An 18,719-nucleotide genomic window follows, 5' to 3' on the forward strand; every position below is an offset into this window, starting at 1 on the left:
CACATTAAGCAGGGCACATTGATGTGACGAATACTGGGTGTTATATGCAACTGATGAATTACTGAATGCTCCATCTGAAACTAAAAAAAAAGAAGAAGAAGAAGACAGATGCACAACAGTGCACTATTATATACTGTGCTATTATGTATATAGCACTGTTACATACTGCACACTACTATATACTGCCGTGCAGGTACAGTGGATTTAACCTTAAGCACATAGATAGTTCAAAAATGTAAACAATTAGGAAATGATGAGTTTGGATTATCTATTACCTTTGCTTCTCATGTAGTTTCTGTAATTGTTAAGTTTATATAACTTAATTTCTAATTAGGTCTGGGTTCCACACCAGCCCACAAGTATTCTTAAAAATATAACAATTGGCTCTTCTAAGTTGATACAAGCTGGCTACCACACATCGCTGTTGTGTACAATTTTCTGGGGAAAAAAATTATTTTGTAAACAAACTTCCAAGGGCTCAGAGTTATTAAATCCAAAACCAAAATTGGTACATTTTATTGATTTGAGTCTGTCTTGAAAAAACTGAATAGAAATACTATATTAATTTAGGTGATTTAGATTCTCTCTTACAAAATCATTTTCCTAAAAAAATCATTTTCCTTGAAATTTCATAAGGTAAAATAACCATCTGATGAATTCATTACCAGAATTTAATATGTAAAGTTACTCACATTGCTTTTTTTAGACTATATTTTGCGAATTAAGAAATCCCTCCACATATTTTTATGTGTGAATACATGGATGTTTGATGAAACACTTTGAAAAGTTCTTTGAGATGTTCTTCCTTTATGAATGTAGGATTTGGTAAGTGATGCAGATATGTGCCGGAAAAAGATGCAGGCGGCTTCCACTCTCATCGATGGGCTGAGTGGAGAAAAAGTCCGGTGGACTCAGCAAAGCAAAGAGTTTAAAGCTCAGATCAATAGGTATAAATTTTGGTCTTTGTTATAATTGCTTTCCTTCTTGGTCATTGCCCGAAACCTCTTTGTGACATTCAAGAAAATAAAATACATCTCCCCGGTGAAGTGCTTTGCTCCTTCATCTCCATATATCCATTTCTGAATCTTATAGTTTAGGTTATCCGTTCTCAATAAAATGGAGAGCGATCATAAGCTTGTGAAACATTTTAAATCTCAATTTTGGTTCAGAAATGTGGGTTTTCAGTACCAAAGTGCTTCTTTTTCTGTTGTTGCTTTTCTTGTTTTTGTTGTTGTTTAGATAGAGAGAGTGTGCGCAGGGGGCAGGGGAAGAGGAAGAGGGAGAGAAAGAATCTTAAGCAGGCTCCATGCCCAACAGAGACTCCGACGCGGGGCTCGATCTCATGACCCTGAGATCATGACCGGAGCCAAAATCAAGAGTCAGATGTTTGAGCCACCCAGGCATCCCCAAGAGTGCTTCTTTAAAAAAAAAAAAAAAAAAAAAAGATTTTTATTTATTCATGAGAGACACAGAGAGAGAGGCAGAGACACAGGCAGAAGGAGAAGTAGGTTCCCTGCGGGGAGCCTGATGCAGGACTGGATCCCAGGACCCCAGGATCATGACCTGAGCCGAAGGCAGACACTTAACCCACTGAGCCACCCAGGCATCCCCCTAAGAGTGCTTCTAATATTTTCTGGCAAATAGCATCTAGATACTTTCTCCAGTTCTATACTCTCCACCTCAGTGATTTTGAATGTGTGGATCAGTGGTTTGCTCTAAAACCAAGGGTCTCTTGTGCCAGTGTCTATTGGTGTCCTAGAAACTGGAAGGGAGGGGAATGAGAGAGAAGTAGAGAACAGCAAGAATTGGGAGAAGGAGAGGAGTGCCAGAGGGGGAGAAGAAAACAGTTTTATCAAGACCAAATATTATCAGAACCGGGGCATGACATGGGAAAAGGATACTTTCCTTCCTAGGAGCCAGGTCTCTGCACCTGCAGGTTTCAAGGAAGCAGTTTCTCTCTTGCTCCTTGGCCTCCCTCTAATGTGGCCTCTCCTCTCACCGTTTGGGTTGGGGGGGCTCCCTTTTGCATGGTCTCTCCATGGCTGGTTCCCAAGTGTTATGCAGGGAGCAGAGAAAGATTTTTGCCTAGTAACAAAACAAAGCTGCCCTGTGGCCTTTGGGACTCCTTAATGGGAGAACTTGAATGGGTTAGGTGACTCACGTCTCATCTCTCCACAGACTTGTAGGTGATATCTTGCTGTGCACCGGATTCCTTTCCTACCTTGGTCCTTTCAATCAGATATTTCGGAACTATTTGCTTAAAGATCAATGGGAGATAGAGCTGAGAGCTCGGAAGATTCCTTTCACCGAAAACCTGAATCTTATTTCAATGTTGGTGGATCCGCCTACAGTGAGTGTCACTTTCCTTGTAACATTATTTGAATTCCAGATGTACTTACTAAAAACTCAAGGTTCACCTCTTGTTCTTTCTTTTTCCATTTAATTGAAAAGATTGTTTTGAAAACACTTAGGAATTAATTTTTAAACAAGCTTTCTATATAAAAAAGTTCCTTTGCATTTTAATAAATCCTGCTTTCAAATTAATATTAGTTGCACTGCTGTGAACTAAAAGATCATACGTGGGAGCACCTGGCTGGCTCAGTTGGTGGAATGTGCAATTGATTTCCGGGTGGTGATTTCAAGCCCCACATTGAAGGTAGAGATTACATAAAAAAAAATAAAATCCTCCGAAAAAAAGGGATCATTCACAGATTATCGACTTGCTAAGATTGGGCTCTTCTTTTAACTTTCTATTATTTGCAGCACTTCTATTAAGTCACACTCTTTCAAACACTTTAGGTGATTATACGCATTAGGTAGGCCATAAGTACTGGTATTCATCTTCTTTTGATCTTAACCGTCTTTTCGTAGTGTCCAAAGTGTACAGCAGCACTTTCTGGCATCACTGAGTGATGGCAAGCCCCACGATACTAAACTTCCTTGCTGGGAATTTGATGCCACTGTCAATTTTCAGCATATCTTGAAGAGCTTCTATGGCATTAAATGCTTTCCAGGCAATTTGTATTCATGAGCTGCTTTCTGATCTGTAAATATGTTCCCCAGTGGCTGTTTCTTTTGGGAAGCCATGCTATTAGTTTCGTGTTATCTGTATTTAAAAGTTAAAAAATTAGGAATCCCTGGGTGGCACAGTGGTTTGGCGCCTGCCTTTGGCCCAGGGCGCGATCCTGGAGACCCAGGATCGAATCCCACATCGGGCTCCCGGTGCATGGAGCCTGCTTCTCCCTCGGCCTATGTCTCTGCGCCTCTCTCTCTCTCTCTCTGTGACTATCATAAATAAATTTAAAAAAAAAAAGCATTTAAAAAAAGTTTAAAAATTAATCTTTTCCAATTCAAACAATGTTCAACTGGTTGTTACAGGGACTAGATGATGTATTAAAGATGCAGGCACTGATGGGGCAAAATGGGCCAGGATATTCCTTATGAATTATGGCCTTTGGAGGCTACTGGGATACTTTAAATAAGGTAGAACCTTGTGGATTTGTTGGATCTAAGGTGATTTTATTGACCATGTGGAGGCAGGCTGGCAGTTCTCTCATAATTAGGGAAGATTTTTTTAAAGTTTATTTATTTATTTTTCAGTGATCTCTACCCCTGATGTGGGGCTCAAACTCACCACCCCAAGATCAAGAGTCGCGCGCACTTCTAACTGAGCCAGTCGTGAGCCCGAGGAAACATTTTTTTTAAATGTCGTTGATGAGCACTTGCCAATATAATATCTTCTCTCTTTAACTTCTCTGCCTCCACCTATGCAAATCCTGCTCCCTGAGTGAACAGAGCCAAAGGACAGCTTCCCCCTAAAGGGGAAGCTTCAGGAGTTTATTGCTGCTTATCTTTCCAACTATTTCAGTGTATTGGTTTCCACTAACCCTGCCTCGTCTGGATCCCACCACCAACTGGGTCTTACCATGAATTAAGCCCCTATGTTCTCTGAATGTTCAGCAACCAAGCTTCAAAACTCCACAGATTTTACAATATTCCTTCATAAATTTGAAAATTAGTAGTATAAAGTACTAAACCCTAAAGGACTAAACTCTAATCTGGAATTAAAGGATTTATTAGATTAGAAATTTATTTTTTTTAGGTGAAGGTTATTTGGTTTACATTTACAAGTTTGTCTGTCTTTTTCTAGGTACCCATTGCATAGTCTCAATAGAAGAAAATATATTCCAATATTAAATTCTTTTAATATTGTGGCACTTTTTTTTTTATTTATGATAGTCACACACACAGAGAAAGAGAGAGAGGCAGAGACACAGGCAGAGGGAGAAGCAGGCTCCATGCACCGGGAGCCCGACGTGGGATTCGATCCCGGGTCTCCAGGATCGCGCCCTGGGCCAAAGGCAGGCGCTAAACCGCTGCACCACCCAGGGATCCCCTATTGTGGCACTTTTAATTACTGTGAAACCCTTCTTGTTCTCTGACTGGCCATATCCATTTCTTGTTACTTAGATTGGGGAGTGGGGGCTGCAGGGATTACCAGGAGATGACCTCTCAATTCAGAATGGCATCATTGTGACGAAGGCCACCAGATACCCACTCCTCATAGACCCACAGACTCAAGGCAAAAGTTGGATTAAATCAAAGGAAAGAGAAAATGACTTGCAGGTAGGTACCATTTGGTGTATGTGAAAGCATTCTTAAAATCATGAAATTTTCCCAGGATTTCATTTAACTCTGCTGGTCATAAAGTTGTCATCTCTGTGATAATTGTTTGTTGGTTTACATGTTTGAGTTTTCTAACAGTGGTTTGGGGCAAGTGGATTATTTTCTCTCTTTTGTGTTCTCTCGTGATGTACTCTCCTCTCTGTCACTTTCCCTCCCTCTTTGCCAATGTTGGATGTGGCTTATATTCTGAGCCTTGGGTTTGGGCTTACAGCAAAGCCCCAAAAGTAGAACTCCTGACTCCTTGGTTTAAGGCTATGTGCTCCAACCTAGCTCAGGTACATGGCACTTCATAGCATTATAGAGTCCAGGTTTGGAGCGGGGGTCTAAAAAGGTATGTATGTATATATGCATGTATGTATGTATGTATGTATGTATTTATAGAGGAGGAGGGGTAGGGGAAAGAGAGAAAGAGAGAACCTTAAGCAAGCTCCATGCCCAGCACAGAGCCTGACATGGGGCTCGATCTCACAACCCTGAGATCATGACCTGAGCTGAAATCAAGAGTCACACTCTTAACTGACTGAGCCACCCAGGTGCCCCATGATATGGTGTTAATTTTAAGGTAGAGGTAGACAGAGGTAGGATTCCAGCATCTCAGATTTATCGTCAATATTTCAACTACCAATACGACAATTCCATTTTCCAGATAACATTCTCAGATTCTAAGTCTATTGGCTCCATAGTTTTGCTTATACTATTTTACAAACCATGATGTCTTTCTTTACCCTACTTCCCACTTCATTTACATCCCAGATAAATATCTTAAATGTTTTTCAAAGTTCACATCCAACACTACCTTCAACAAGACTTCCCTGTGTTCTCAGTTTAATGTAGCTTGTTCTAAATGCTCACAATGTCTTGTTTGGATTTCTGATGTGGACTTAGAGTCTGTCTTCAATTATTGTTCATTGCACGCTTGTCTTTTACCTTTACTATATCATAAAGTTCTTGCCGGCAAGGTTTATGGTTTTATACCATCTTTATATTTTCTGCACTGCTCTTTCTGTAGGGTAGGAATTCTGATATTTATTGAATTTAAGTGAGTGAATTAGAGTGTGTCATCATTACAAGGTGTGTGGGGGGGAGAGAAAAGCAACAGAAAAATCATGTAGTTCATCTTGTTAAATGCAGAAAAAGCACCTAGTAAAATTCAACACCCATTCATGATAAAACCTCCAGCAAAACTAAGAATAGGAAGGATCTTCCTTAATCAGATAAAAAGTATTTTACCAAAAGCCTACAACAAACACCACTTAATGATGAAATATTGAAAGATTTTGTTGTGAGATGAGGGCTTCACTGACATGTGGATGCTTCCTGGTGCTCTGGAACACCCCTAAGATACTCCCAACTCACTGAGACTCCAGAACACAATGTGTCAGTCTGTTTAATTTAGAAATCCCAGAGAAATCCCAGAAAGAGAGTGTAAACGGAGGAGGAGATTTAAGGGAAATGAAATCTAATGGGAATGTAGCTCCTGAGGAGCTGCATTCACAGAAGGAATGTATGAGTGGAGTATATAGGAACATTCCTGCTCATGACCTCCCTGGATCTGGATCCTGCGCAACTACAGTGTGTCCCCTGTTCCATTCCTCTTGTCTCTGCTGACTGTCCAACTCCCTACTCATCCTATCCTTAATTTTCCTGATCATAGCTTTGTCTTTCCATTTTGACATTAAACTCCTTGATGGACTTTGACTATGTCCTTCTGATGTTACCCAGTCTCAGCAATCTTCTTGAAGAAGTAATAGACATATGCCAGAGATAATTATGTATGTTTAAAACATAACGTAAGAAGATTGAACTATATTCAATACTCAGAAGGCATTATTTTTTTTAAACATGTGGATAAACACATGCACAAACACACATAAATGAAAACAGAATAAAATGAAAATGCTATTTCTTTATATGGGAAGGAAAACAAAATGAAACACTTTATTTTTTTAAGATTTTATTTATTTGAGAGAGAGAGAGCAAGAGTAAATGAGAGAGAGAGAACATAAATGGGAGGAGGGGCAGAAAGAGAGGAAGGAGCAGACTCCCCACTGAGCAGGGAGCCAGATGTGGGGCTCCATCCCAGATCCCAGGATCATAACCTAAGCCAAAGGTAGACACTTAACTGACTGAGCCACCCAAGTGCCCCAATGAAACACTTTATAAATGAAAAACAAAACATGTTTTGTATGTCCAGGACTGCACTCCACTGTGGCAGCTTTGTTAAGGCCACCTCCAAATCCACTTTCAGAACCTTCAGCTCTGACTTCCAGAAACAGAAGGTATTCATCAAGTTTCCCCATAAAGAATTCACTGTATTCATCAAGTTTTCCTGTAAAGAATTCACTGACCACCTTGTAAAGACCCAACACTAGAGTCTGTGAGCGGGTTACCCAGGCTCTGGTGGTAGCCCCCACATAGTGTTACTATACAAGAAAGTCAAAGGAACTAAACTTGGAATTAAGATAGTAATTTCTAAGACTCTAAGATATTAATTTAAATTAATAAAAGATATTGAAGATGGTTAAAGTTTATCTTAAATAAACTGACAATTTGAAAATTATTATTTATTTACTTGGTGTATTAGTTAGGGTTCTCCAGAGAAACATTGTGCATACGATATCTCTATATAAATACAGAGGTATAGAAAAAGATTTATTATGAGATATTGGCTCATGGGATGAGGGAGGCTGAGAGGTCCCACAATCTGCTGTCTACAAGCTGCAGAGGCAGGAAGGGTGGTCATGGAATCCCAGTCCAAACTGTGAAGGTCTGAGAACCAAGGGAGTCAATGGTATAAGTCCCAGTTCAAGTCTAAAGGCCCAAGAACCAGTTGCTGATGCCCAAGGGCAGGAGAAGATAATGTCTCAGCTCAAGCAGAGAGTAAATTTGCTCTTCATCTTTGGGCTCTATTCAGGCTCTCAATGGATTGGATGATGCCCACCCAAATCGGTGAGGGTGATTTTTTTTACTCAGTCTACCTACTCCAAGGCCAATCTATTCTGGAAAAAGCCTCATAGACACACCCTGAGAGTGTTTAGCAGCTCTCTGGGCATCCCTTACCCCAGTCAAGTTGACATAGAATATTAACCATCACACTTAGGAAGCAAAGCACAAAAATAGAATTTACTCCTTAGGAAATAGAGGAGGACAATTATATTTAGTCTCGTTGGGACCTTGTTTCTTCTTGTTTAATAAACTGGTTAAAGCTCTTTGTTTAGATTCATTTACCTTATCAACTCATAATGAGGTCTTTCACAGCTCATCATTTGTGTAAATAAAGCTGATCATCTAAGGAAACAAATTCCTTCCTATGCAGGGTCTTTTCTTCTAGTTATTTTCTTTTTATCCAAAACAAGACAAGGGTAGACTTATCTAATTTTTAATTCTGCATCTCTTTTTCATAGCAAGCGATAGGTAATATCTTTTAATTCCACTCTTTTAATCACCTGCTGTTCCAGTGGCTCTTCCTTGTGTCTTAAGATCAGCCCTCACACCAGCATAGAGGCAGTAGCTGAATTCAGAGGGTAGAGTATAAGGAGATGGAGAGTTGAGGACTGAACCTTCCGGAAGCCTCACATTTAGGCAGGGGAGGGATCATAGGAGAAGCAAGAGTTCAAAGCCATTTGGCCAATGCAAGGATCAACCAGCGCCGTGTGTCTATTTTAACTAATCAACAAACACTGAACTAAAAAACGGGGCCCCACCAGGCATTCAGAATACTGATTTTTTAAAAATATAATATAAAAAGTGAACATATAGTATTTTAAGTTGATTTTATGGGAAGTATCTATCACATTCTTCTGTTGCACCACTGTTAGAGACAGAATACCTGGATAAGCCCTTGGTTTGATTCACTATATAATTTCTGACATTCTTATGCTTATTTTTCATCACTTGATCATCTCATGAGTTGTCCTGAGGAGATAAATGAATTTTGCAAATACTCAAGTTACTTTCCTTTCCTTGAGTGATTGTGACTATGTAAGTGTAACAGGTTTAATCCTTGATTACTTCTCTTTGGTGAGTAGGAACAGAGCTCTGACATTTCCCTGAAGGAGTGCCACTCTGTTTTGATCAGAGAGACTATTATTGCACATCCAGGGCCTCCACAAAGTCATGAGCTCACCAAGTTTTGAAAATTAAATGTTCTTGCTTTTATTTTCATAAGTCTTCCTATACAGCCCTTCATATTCTTAAGCACTTATCCAACAAATCTCTTGGTTTACAGTGCGGAATAAGCACATTCTTTCTAACACTCATATAGCAGTGAACCCTTTATTTTTAGGTAACATCCCTGAACCATAAATATTTCCGCACACACTTGGAGGACAGCCTTTCCTTGGGGCGACCCCTTCTTATTGAGGACATTCGCGAAGAGCTGGATCCAGCCCTGGATAATGTATTAGAAAAGAATTTCATTAAATCAGGCACCACGTTCAAGGTGAGTTTTGGATAGAAAAAAAAAATAGAAGAAGAAGAAGACAAGAAAAGAACAATGGTGACATCTACTTATCTTTTTGAGCATAGCAGCAAAGCCACCTTCCTTCAGGTGGTAGTTATTTGATACACTGGAGAAAATGATTGCCAAACTCATGTTTAGTGCTTCCCTCATTTTAAAAATAGTATATGAAAAATACAGGGGACAGCAATATCTTGGTAGAAATAGTCATTTAGTTGACACTAAATAACAAGTTAAAGACATTGTCTGGTCATAATAATATGTTAGTGTTACACACATACAATACATATATATTGGCAGCTCTGAGAAAATCGATTTACAAATTATATATTCATCTATCCTATAAAATTCATCTATATGATACATTTTTCTCACTGGAAAAATGGCATTTTAATAAAGTCTATAGACATTGATTTGTTCATTTCTCTCTGTATTAACTTTCGATCTAAACTCACAGACTTTGCTGGAAGCTGTGGAATCCTGTTTCTCATCACTGGTGAGAACATGAATCATTTCCACTAGAGGCATTTCTTTTTTAATTGGTGGCATTCTCTTCTTATAGGCTTCTTTGGTTTTATTTCTCGATAAATGACAGCATTTCTGATTGCAATTTTTTGCTCTGGACAACTTAATTTCATGAATATCAGTGAATAAGTACAGAATGCAAAATTTCTCATTAAACAAAGATTTCTTTAAAAAAAAGATTTTATTTATTTATTCATGAGAGACAGAGAGAAAGGCAGAGACACACACAGAGGGAGAAGCAGGCTCCCTGTGGGGAGCCCGATGCGGGACTCGATCCTAGGACCCTGGGATCATGCCCTGAACCGAAGGCAGACGCTCGACCACTGAGCCACCCAGGTGGGCCTGAAGAAATGTTTTTGGGGCCCGGGGTGGAGTCCCGCGTCAGGTGAAGCCTGCTTCTCCCACTGTCTGTGTCTCTACCTCTCTCTGTGTGTCTCTCATGAATTAATAAATAAATAATCTTTAAAAAAATGAAAGAAAAATGAAAACATTTCTTCATAATGTGAATCTTTTATGTGCCATATTTAACATGCCAAAGGAGGGTGTAGGATTTTTATGACTGAAGGTCTTTTAAAGGAACAGATTCTTATCTGCAGTGTGCAGACATGGTGCTTGAGAATGTGATAGGGCCTTATTGAGGTGGTTTCTATCCACATCTAGAATCAAGATTAATTAAAAATGTAAGTTCTTTAAAATGGTATAATGTCCACCTAAGTTTTAGATAGCAAAACAGTTGTTTTTTAATATATTGCAAATCGTAGTGTTTAAGAAAAGTTATCTTTCTGAAAAACATGTTGACATTTTTTTCTCTGAAAAGTTCCTTAATCCTTTCTGAAGTCTAATACGCTTTATATATGACTGAAAACAGAGATAACACTTCCGCTAAACACCACAAATTTCTTTAGTAGGAAACAGTTTCCTCCAAGTGGGAGAAAATAGTCAAATCTGAGATGTGTCTGAGTTTATTCCACATTTGTTTGGGATAAATTTTTCATTTAATTTGTTTGGTGTCATGGCTAACAACATCTTCCGGCAGGACCACATATCTAAATTATTTAAGATCACTGATGAAAGTTTTAGAACTTTTTCCTCTGCAATTCATTCAAGTTTCACAGCGCTGACCTCTGATAAATTCTTTCCTAAGTTAACCACAGATTCCTTGTTCTGCCCTTTAAGCTCTCTTTAATTTTTACATTTGAATTGATGTAGGTGAAAGTCGGTGATAAGGAATGTGATATCATGGATACATTTAAACTTTATATTACTACAAAGTTACCAAACCCTGCCTTTACCCCTGAGATCAACGCGAAAACATCAGTCATTGATTTTACTGTCACCATGAAAGGACTTGAGAATCAGTTATTAAGGAGAGTAATTTTAACTGAGAAACAGGTAATAATTTCTCAAGGTAAAGGACTACTTCTAATAAATTTTAATAAATGCTCAAAATGTATTATGAAATTGTTAAGTATTTGGGAAGGAAAAAATTACGCCAACCACATCTGCCTTTGTTAACATAAATATTAGTTTAGCTGTTTCATGTCAAGTCCTGTTAAGAAATCATGTAACTAACTCACCTGTCCTCCAACCCCAAATGTGCCTGCACATACGTACACACACACACGCACACATACACACAGCATTCACACTGCTCTTTCTACTTCTGTCTTTAAACCTTGGAGTATGTCGACCTTCATAGTCCTATGGATGGATGCTCCTTGATGTCCCTGAAAAATTCAATAAAATAATGATCTTGTAGAAAAAGAAATTGCTCCAAATGAGTGTATTACCACTGGAGTAGTTTCAACTAGTATAGTCTAGTACTCTAATGATACAGAGAGCCCAACTCTAATTTTAATTGAATAAAATTTGCATTAAGGCAGAGAAATTAAGTATGATTGAAGGTTCTAATAAAACAAAGAACAACTTAAAACTGGAAGACTTTAAGAGACTGATACAAGTTGAAACTAATTTTTAAGATAAATCTCAGAAAACATTTAACATTATGCATAAAATATGCTTGCCTAAAATGTAATCATACTTATTTGCATATGGAAAACATATTTGCGTAAAATCCGAGAAAGATTATATTTGCTTACAGAGAATTAAGTATTGAGGGTTCAGGGGAAGGGCAAGGTTAGAAACAATAAGACTAGAAAGACTTATAAAAGACCAGAGAGGCTTAACAGGGGAGGCTGAGAAAAAGATTGGTAGCAGAAGACTGGACAAAGATAAAGGAAAGGCAAGAGATAGTCATAGATACCACGAACACAGAAAAGACACTGGAAGAGGGAAAGAGAAATGGTCCTTATGCCAGAGAAACAGAGATTCAGTAAAAGAAGTGAAGCCCTACCTGGTTAACAGGGGTGGTTAACATGGGGCCAAAGGTGGCCAGCCAGGCAGAGAGGGCATGGGCCCCATCCCCTTTTTGGGCCACGTCGTGCCAACTGTTGAAAATAAGTCCTTCCTTCACGCTCTAAGTGGTGCTGCTGGTCTGATCTGAGATGATCAGGTGCTGCATGCAGGCCGCACGAACTTCCTAAGGGCAGGCCACTCCACTGTCTGAGGTAGGCTACACTCTGTGTCCCCAGAGGGCCCCGCACTTGCTCTTCTAGGTCTCAGCCTCCTCTTCAAGGATGCTCTAAGGTGCTAACATCAACCTTGCTGAAAAAAAGCACACACACACACACACACATACATACATACATACATTTAATCTGTAGGAGGACATCCAGACTATGATGTTTAACCCTCTTAACTATCCTGCTCTTCTTACACACCTTCATTTTACAGAAGAACAAACAGAAACCAGAGAGAATAGGGTCTTAGCCTCTGCAAACACATGGACTTTCCATCCTGTCAGGCCTCCTAGATAAGTTTTACAGGTCGTGCTGTAAAACCCACAAGTGTCTACCGGACCATGATGCTTTTTTTTCCAGATCAAACTGAAAAGGAAGCTGATGTGATTTCATTTTGTCCACATATTCTTATACTGCCACCCAGAGGTGACCATTTTAATGGAAACAGTTCATGAGGTATTCCTCCCCCTGCACCCCCTGAAAATGCAGCCATGACCTTCATTGCCACCCCCATCAAATACTGCAAACCTGATAGTACGATGACCATAATAGCACTTGTCTCAGAGTTGGAGAACGGGAGTATTAGCCTGCATTTGCCAGTAATGAGCTGTGGGGATTATGTTGGGATGTGATTTAGAGTTAATATTTCTGGATCCTCCATTTCCCCAGATGTAAAATAAAGCTGTTGAATTAAATTCAGCACATATTTATTAGGTTGAGTCCCTTCTCTGCAAAGCCTCGAGGTAAGTGCTGTCAAGAAAACAAAAGTGAATAGGACAAATTCCTGCCCTCTAGATGCACAGAATCTCGTTGGTGGGACATAATCTACACACAGATTGTGATGCAAGCCATGGCAGATAGAAAGATAAACATTGTGCTGTGGCTTTGGATGACAATTTGGTTTAAGAAGACTTTCTGAAAGTGATGGAATTTCTGAAGTGTTTTTTTTTTTCAAGAAACTTTCTCAAATAAGTAGTTTTAAAACCCCTTTTAACATAATTCTAAGTACACTGTGATTCTGTAGAAGATTAAAAAAATACTATAAAAATGCTATTGAGACAACTTCAATTTACTCTATGTTTAGCAAGAGTATTATATCCATGTTAAATTTCCTGAATTTGAAAATTACAGTATACTAGGGTAAGAGAATGTCCTGGTTCTTAGGAGATTTGTTAAATTTTTAGGGGTAAAGGATCATGACCTCAGCAAATGGTTCACCAATTATAAGAAGAACAAAAATGATGATAAGTATTCTATAGAGGGAGAGATAGCAATAAAACAGAATGTTATCTGGTGAATCTGGGCAAAACATATATGAGAGTTTATTGTATCAGTCTTGCAACTTCTCTGAAAGTTTGAAATTTTTTCAAAGTGTCATTTGAAAAATACACTATTTTGGTAGAAAAAAATATGCTTTTAAACATCCAGGTTAGCCACTCTGTTAGTTAAGAGATGTAAAACCATGGCAAATGGATTTGTATTGGCAATTGGCTCTGTCAAACCAGGTACCTGGTGTTGCTAGAGGTGGATCCCAAACCAAGAGCTCATGTTCGGCTTGGATGGCCTCCTGGTTCTTTGATAGTATGTCTCTGCTTCTACCATTTCTGATTGCCAATCAAGTTCACATTTCACACAAAGGCAGTGTGGGAACAGGGCCAAGAGAATGGGACTCTCTAATCTAAATAACCATAGAGCCAGGAAGAGAACACGGGGATAATCAGACAAAATTACTTTGGCAGCGGTGTCTCATTCATGCCAGTGTGAGCACTGTGGAAACTTTATGCTAGTGGGCATAATTTCTTAAAAAGTGTCCTGAGGAACAAAAAAGTAGAGTCATTCCAGGGGCACTTTGGTTTAAACTTTAAAAAATTGATCAGAAGCACTGAGAAATTGGATTTGCCATAATTACCGGTGACTACAATTCTGCTGTTATTTCTTGTTTCCTAATAACAGGAATTAGAGTCTGAGAGGGTTAAGCTTTTGGAGGATGTGACTTTCAACAAGCGGAAGATGAAGGAACTTGAAGACAACCTTCTCTACAAGTTAAGCGCCACAAAAGGTACCATGTTATTAATAAGTACATGGGTGATGGGTCGTCAGGATTTCTTGGGACCCTCTTTTCAGCACCCTCCTTCATGACTATAGATGTGAGAAAGCAGTTGAGTTAACAATGCAAACACAGGGGATCCCTGGGTAGCTGCCTTCAGCCCAGGGCGCCTGCCTTCAGCCCAGAGTGTGATCCTAGAGTCCCAGGATCAAGTCCCACATCAGGCTCCCTGCCTGCTTCTCCCTCTACCTGTGTCTGCCCCCCCCCCCCCCGCTGTGTCTCTCTCTCTGATGAATAAATAAAATCTTTAAAAAAAAAAAAAAACCAGTGCAAACACAAGCAAGGCAATTTTTATCTAGATGTTTAAAGAGGGACCTCAGAGAATCTGATTTTTGAATTAGCAAACAGAGTCTGAGCATTTGAGAAGAATACAGTTTTCTTGATGTAATTGCTCTCTCCTGAGAAAAATAAGGGCTCCCAGTAAGCTAGGTAACTCATAATAGGCTAATTTGCTTGCCCAAAGGAAACTAATGTGCTCAATCTAATATTTTTTAATAAAGATTGACTCTTTCATTTGGCATTGAAATACAATTACCACAATGGGCTATGATGTGTGTAATCTGTGTCAATGGCACTTGAGCACCCAGGGCCCAAGCTCACTCTCCACTTTGCCTTGACCTCCTACTTAGAAGTCAGGGATGGGTTCTCCTCAAGGGCAGTCAGATCCACGTGCTACACCCTAATTTGGGGATGTAGTCTCTCTAAATAAATAAAAACATCCTATCCAAAGACAATAAAGCCAACAAACACTGTATTGTTCTGCAGTAGGCAAATCACAGTAGCCTAAATTCTACCATTTATTACAGACTCATAAAGAGTGCTTCCCAATAGCACTGTACTCCTTAGATAAGCAAAAATCTTAACCTCCCAGAAGTACATAATGTGCTATTCTCACAACATTCTCCTGCATGGCCTTGATGGTGATCTCAGGGAAAAATCCTTCTATCTGCCTTGATTGCATTGCTTGTGTTTGTGAAGTTGTCTGTCCCCTGGTCCAGTGACATCTCCCTGCCATTTGGATACCCCTGGGCATTCTAATATTAGCAAGGATTGCTGAGAGCTCTTCCCCCAATCCAGCCAAGAGCGTGCTGGATCAAGGTCTCGTTCCTGTGAGGTGAGTCACAATTTGAATTTCCATAGTAGACCTAGAATGCCCATCAGAGTAACTCACACTTTCCTAGCATTCACCCACCATCCAGAATTGGAGGGTAGGCCAGGGCACTGCTGTTTGCAGATTTCGTGACCTTTAGCTCAGCATGTCCGAAGTGTCTTCCCGTGTCTTAAAATGGAATGTATCGGCACAGATGTATTCTTTGTATTAAAAACAATAATGAAAGGTGACACTCAAAATAAAATGAGGATTTTTATTCCTGGTGGGACACTTGCACCATCCTCCAATTTTCTCTGTTGGAGACACAGAGGCACCAGAGTTCTCAGTAGCAAGTCCTCATGACACTTTCAGGGGGACCACGGAGATGGTAATAGCGTTGAAAGCCATGTCACATAAAGCACAGCTGAAACCACCCAGGGTGGAGGGAGCCAGATTTTGTCTTCAGACATGTGAAGACCAAGTTACGGGGGCTGCCTTGGGAATCACCTTTTGCAAATTGACAGGCAGCATCAGGGATAACCTGTCTGCAGGAATGTTTAGAAGGATGCAGGCATCAGATGACAGTTGGGCCAGAAGCTTTTCAGTGTGTTAACATCCGCCCTTCTATCCTGCCGGCTTTGAAGAAGTGGCCCTGAAAATGAACAGGATGATTTCAGAAGTGATGCGTCTTGCTCTGTGGCTTCCCCATCTTACGTTCTCCCATTTTCCTGTCTGACTTTTAGGTTCCTTGGTAGATGACGAATCTCTCATCGGGGTTCTCAGAACCACCAAGCAGACAGCAGCCGAAGTGAGTGAAAAGCTCCACGTGGCCGCAGAGACAGAGATCAAAATTAACACAGCTCAGGAGGAGTTCCGGCCTGCAGCCACCCGTGGAAGCATCCTCTACTTCCTCATCACAGAGATGAGCATGGTCAACATCATGTACCAGACCTCGCTGGCCCAGTTCTTGAAGTTATTTGACCAGTCCATGGCCAGGTGGGGCCTCCCATCCCTACCCCATTGCATCCCACCCTCGACCCCTGCACAGAGTACCTCAAATTTTTTTGTTTGTATTCCTACTGTCTTAGAAATGGCTGTTTACTGCCCAAATTTTTAAAATGTGTTGCAGATCTGAGAAGTCACCACTACCTCAAAAGAGAATTACAAATATTATTGAGTATCTGACATACGAAGTTTTTACATACTCTGTCAGAGGCCTGTATGAAAACCACAAATTCCTCTTTGTACTCCTCATGACCTTGAAGATTGATCTTCAGAGAGGAACAGTGAAACACAGAGAGTTTCAGGCTCTCATTAAAGGTAAAGGGCTTGGAGTATGGATGCAGTATGTAAAGGAGAGTGCTTCTGGTAAGCGCTTTGATGTGCTGGAGACCCATTTTTATAATACAGTGGGCGAATGTCGTTCTTGGGAGAGGCAAGTTCTTTATACCTCTTTTTTTTTTTTTTCTGATTCCCATTTGCTTTGCTCTGGTTGCTCGAAATGATTTTCCTCAGGTCTGTGGTGGTGTTTTTTGTTTTTGTTTTTGTTTTTTGTTTTAGTTATCAAACTTACCTGAAGTTTGATCATTGTTGCCTGTGGTTGGGAAACCCAAATGCCAAAGAGAAGAGAAGTGAGGCTGGTGATGAGCTTTCTATCTATTGCAAGAGATCAATTCCTTGAGCAAGGGAGTATAATGACTTTTAAGACTGAAAAAGGCACCCTTGGATTTCATATTGGAAATTAATCCTCTTCAATGCTCATCTCCATTCCGGGTTCAAAGTATCATTAAGAAGATTTTCATTCAATTCAGTCAAACAAATATTCATTGAGCATATACTCTGCAAGCCCACCCTGCTAGTGTTGGGATAGAAGGATCAACCAGACATTGCTTTCACAGCAAGCAGTCCCATAATGGGAATATAGATAATTTTTTAAATTATTGCAGAAAACCCTAAATGTTGCAAGAGACCTAAAAACAAAGTCTTAATGTTCTAAAGGAAGGAGAGATTTGTGGTTGGTGAGGCCAGTAAGAACTGCTTGGAAAATATACTGTTGTCGGATAAGCCGTGAATTTTTCAGATGATTTGATCCATGGGAAAAATGTTCTGATGTATTTCTTATGTTTTTTTGCTCTTTGTATAAAGTTTAATAAGACATTTTCTGGCTACCCAACCTCCCAAAAGAAGAAAGTGGCATTTAAAAAGGATCGTGAAGGAGAAGGAGAAGTGAAGGAGACCTTCCACGCTGAAATAGAGCAGCATCAGAAAAGGAATGAATGAAGGGGGCATGTAAATTTTGAGCCTTGATTCCTAGAGGAAGGATTTTCTTGATCTTGTGAGAGACAAGGAGTTGTATAAGGTGGAGAAGTAGTCCCTCTAGAATCTCTTACCATCTTTTAGGAAGATGACCCTGGCAGGCCTGCATAGGATTGCAGATAAGAGGTTCAAGGGAATTTATTATAATCTTCCCAGCCACAGGTAATACTTAGCCCGGTAAAGATAATGGGAATATAAAGGAGAGGCCATAGAAGCAAAATGGCACCAGACCAGATGTAAGAGCCAAGACAGGGGTCAGAAATGAGTCTAAAATTTCTGGTCCATGCAGAGATTTCCGGTCTAGATGACTGAAAGAGGAACTGGTTTGAGAAGTGTCAGGATGGGGGAATAATGAATGTGATTTGGGGACCTAGTTTCAGTCAGAATAGGCCAGGTTTTGTGGCCATGAAAACAATCCTGAACTTTTGATGGCTTGACACAACAAGGGTGGTAGATTCTTATTTATTCTCTCTCCAACATGCCTGTCATGGTCATCTAGGAATTGCTTCTATAATTACTATGGCAGAGGAACAGGATAAGACAAATTGGGTGCCTGCATCTAAAAGTTACCCCGTGAATGGCATGTGTCACTTAAATACTCATTTTTCATTAGCCAAAGCAAGACACACAGCCACAGCTAGCTTCAAAGAGAGCAGGGATGCATACTTCTCCCATGTGCATGGAAGAAGGGAAAATTGAATGTTTTTGAACAGCTCTGGGAACTATGCGCACACGTTGAATTTGAGATATCCAGCGGTTAGAAAGGATATGCCAGACAACTTAGAAGAAGTCAGACAGATGCAAAGATAGGGCATAACAATCAAACCCCTGGGAATAAAAGATAACATGTAGAAAGAAAGGGTAGAGTATTTCTAAATTTATCCTACAAGGGGATACGACAGGATACACTTGTACCTACAGCTTCCTATTTATAATTAAACAGGCAGTAAGCTATAA

The 18,719-nt window shown here is 39.8% G+C and overlaps 1 protein-coding gene across 1 annotated transcript in view; it reads left to right on the forward strand.

Annotated features, from left to right (window-relative positions):
* The window catches only part of DNAH8 (dynein axonemal heavy chain 8), a 331,702-nt gene that overhangs the window by 227,318 nt on the left and 85,665 nt on the right, over window positions 1–18,719 (forward strand). The window contains exons 68-75 of the mRNA XM_055330260.1: window positions 820–947; window positions 2,179–2,350; window positions 4,471–4,626; window positions 8,972–9,127; window positions 10,880–11,062; window positions 14,203–14,308; window positions 16,190–16,442; window positions 16,576–16,766. Of these exons, the coding sequence (XP_055186235.1) occupies window positions 820–947; window positions 2,179–2,350; window positions 4,471–4,626; window positions 8,972–9,127; window positions 10,880–11,062; window positions 14,203–14,308; window positions 16,190–16,442; window positions 16,576–16,766 (1,345 nt within the window). The remainder of the gene's footprint in view (window positions 1–819; window positions 948–2,178; window positions 2,351–4,470; window positions 4,627–8,971; window positions 9,128–10,879; window positions 11,063–14,202; window positions 14,309–16,189; window positions 16,443–16,575; window positions 16,767–18,719) is intronic.

The sequence above is a fragment of the Nyctereutes procyonoides genome, unplaced genomic scaffold, assembly GCF_905146905.1.
Source record: "Nyctereutes procyonoides isolate TBG_1078 unplaced genomic scaffold, NYPRO_anot_genome, whole genome shotgun sequence".
In the NCBI taxonomy this organism is placed as follows: Eukaryota; Metazoa; Chordata; class Mammalia; order Carnivora; family Canidae; genus Nyctereutes; species Nyctereutes procyonoides.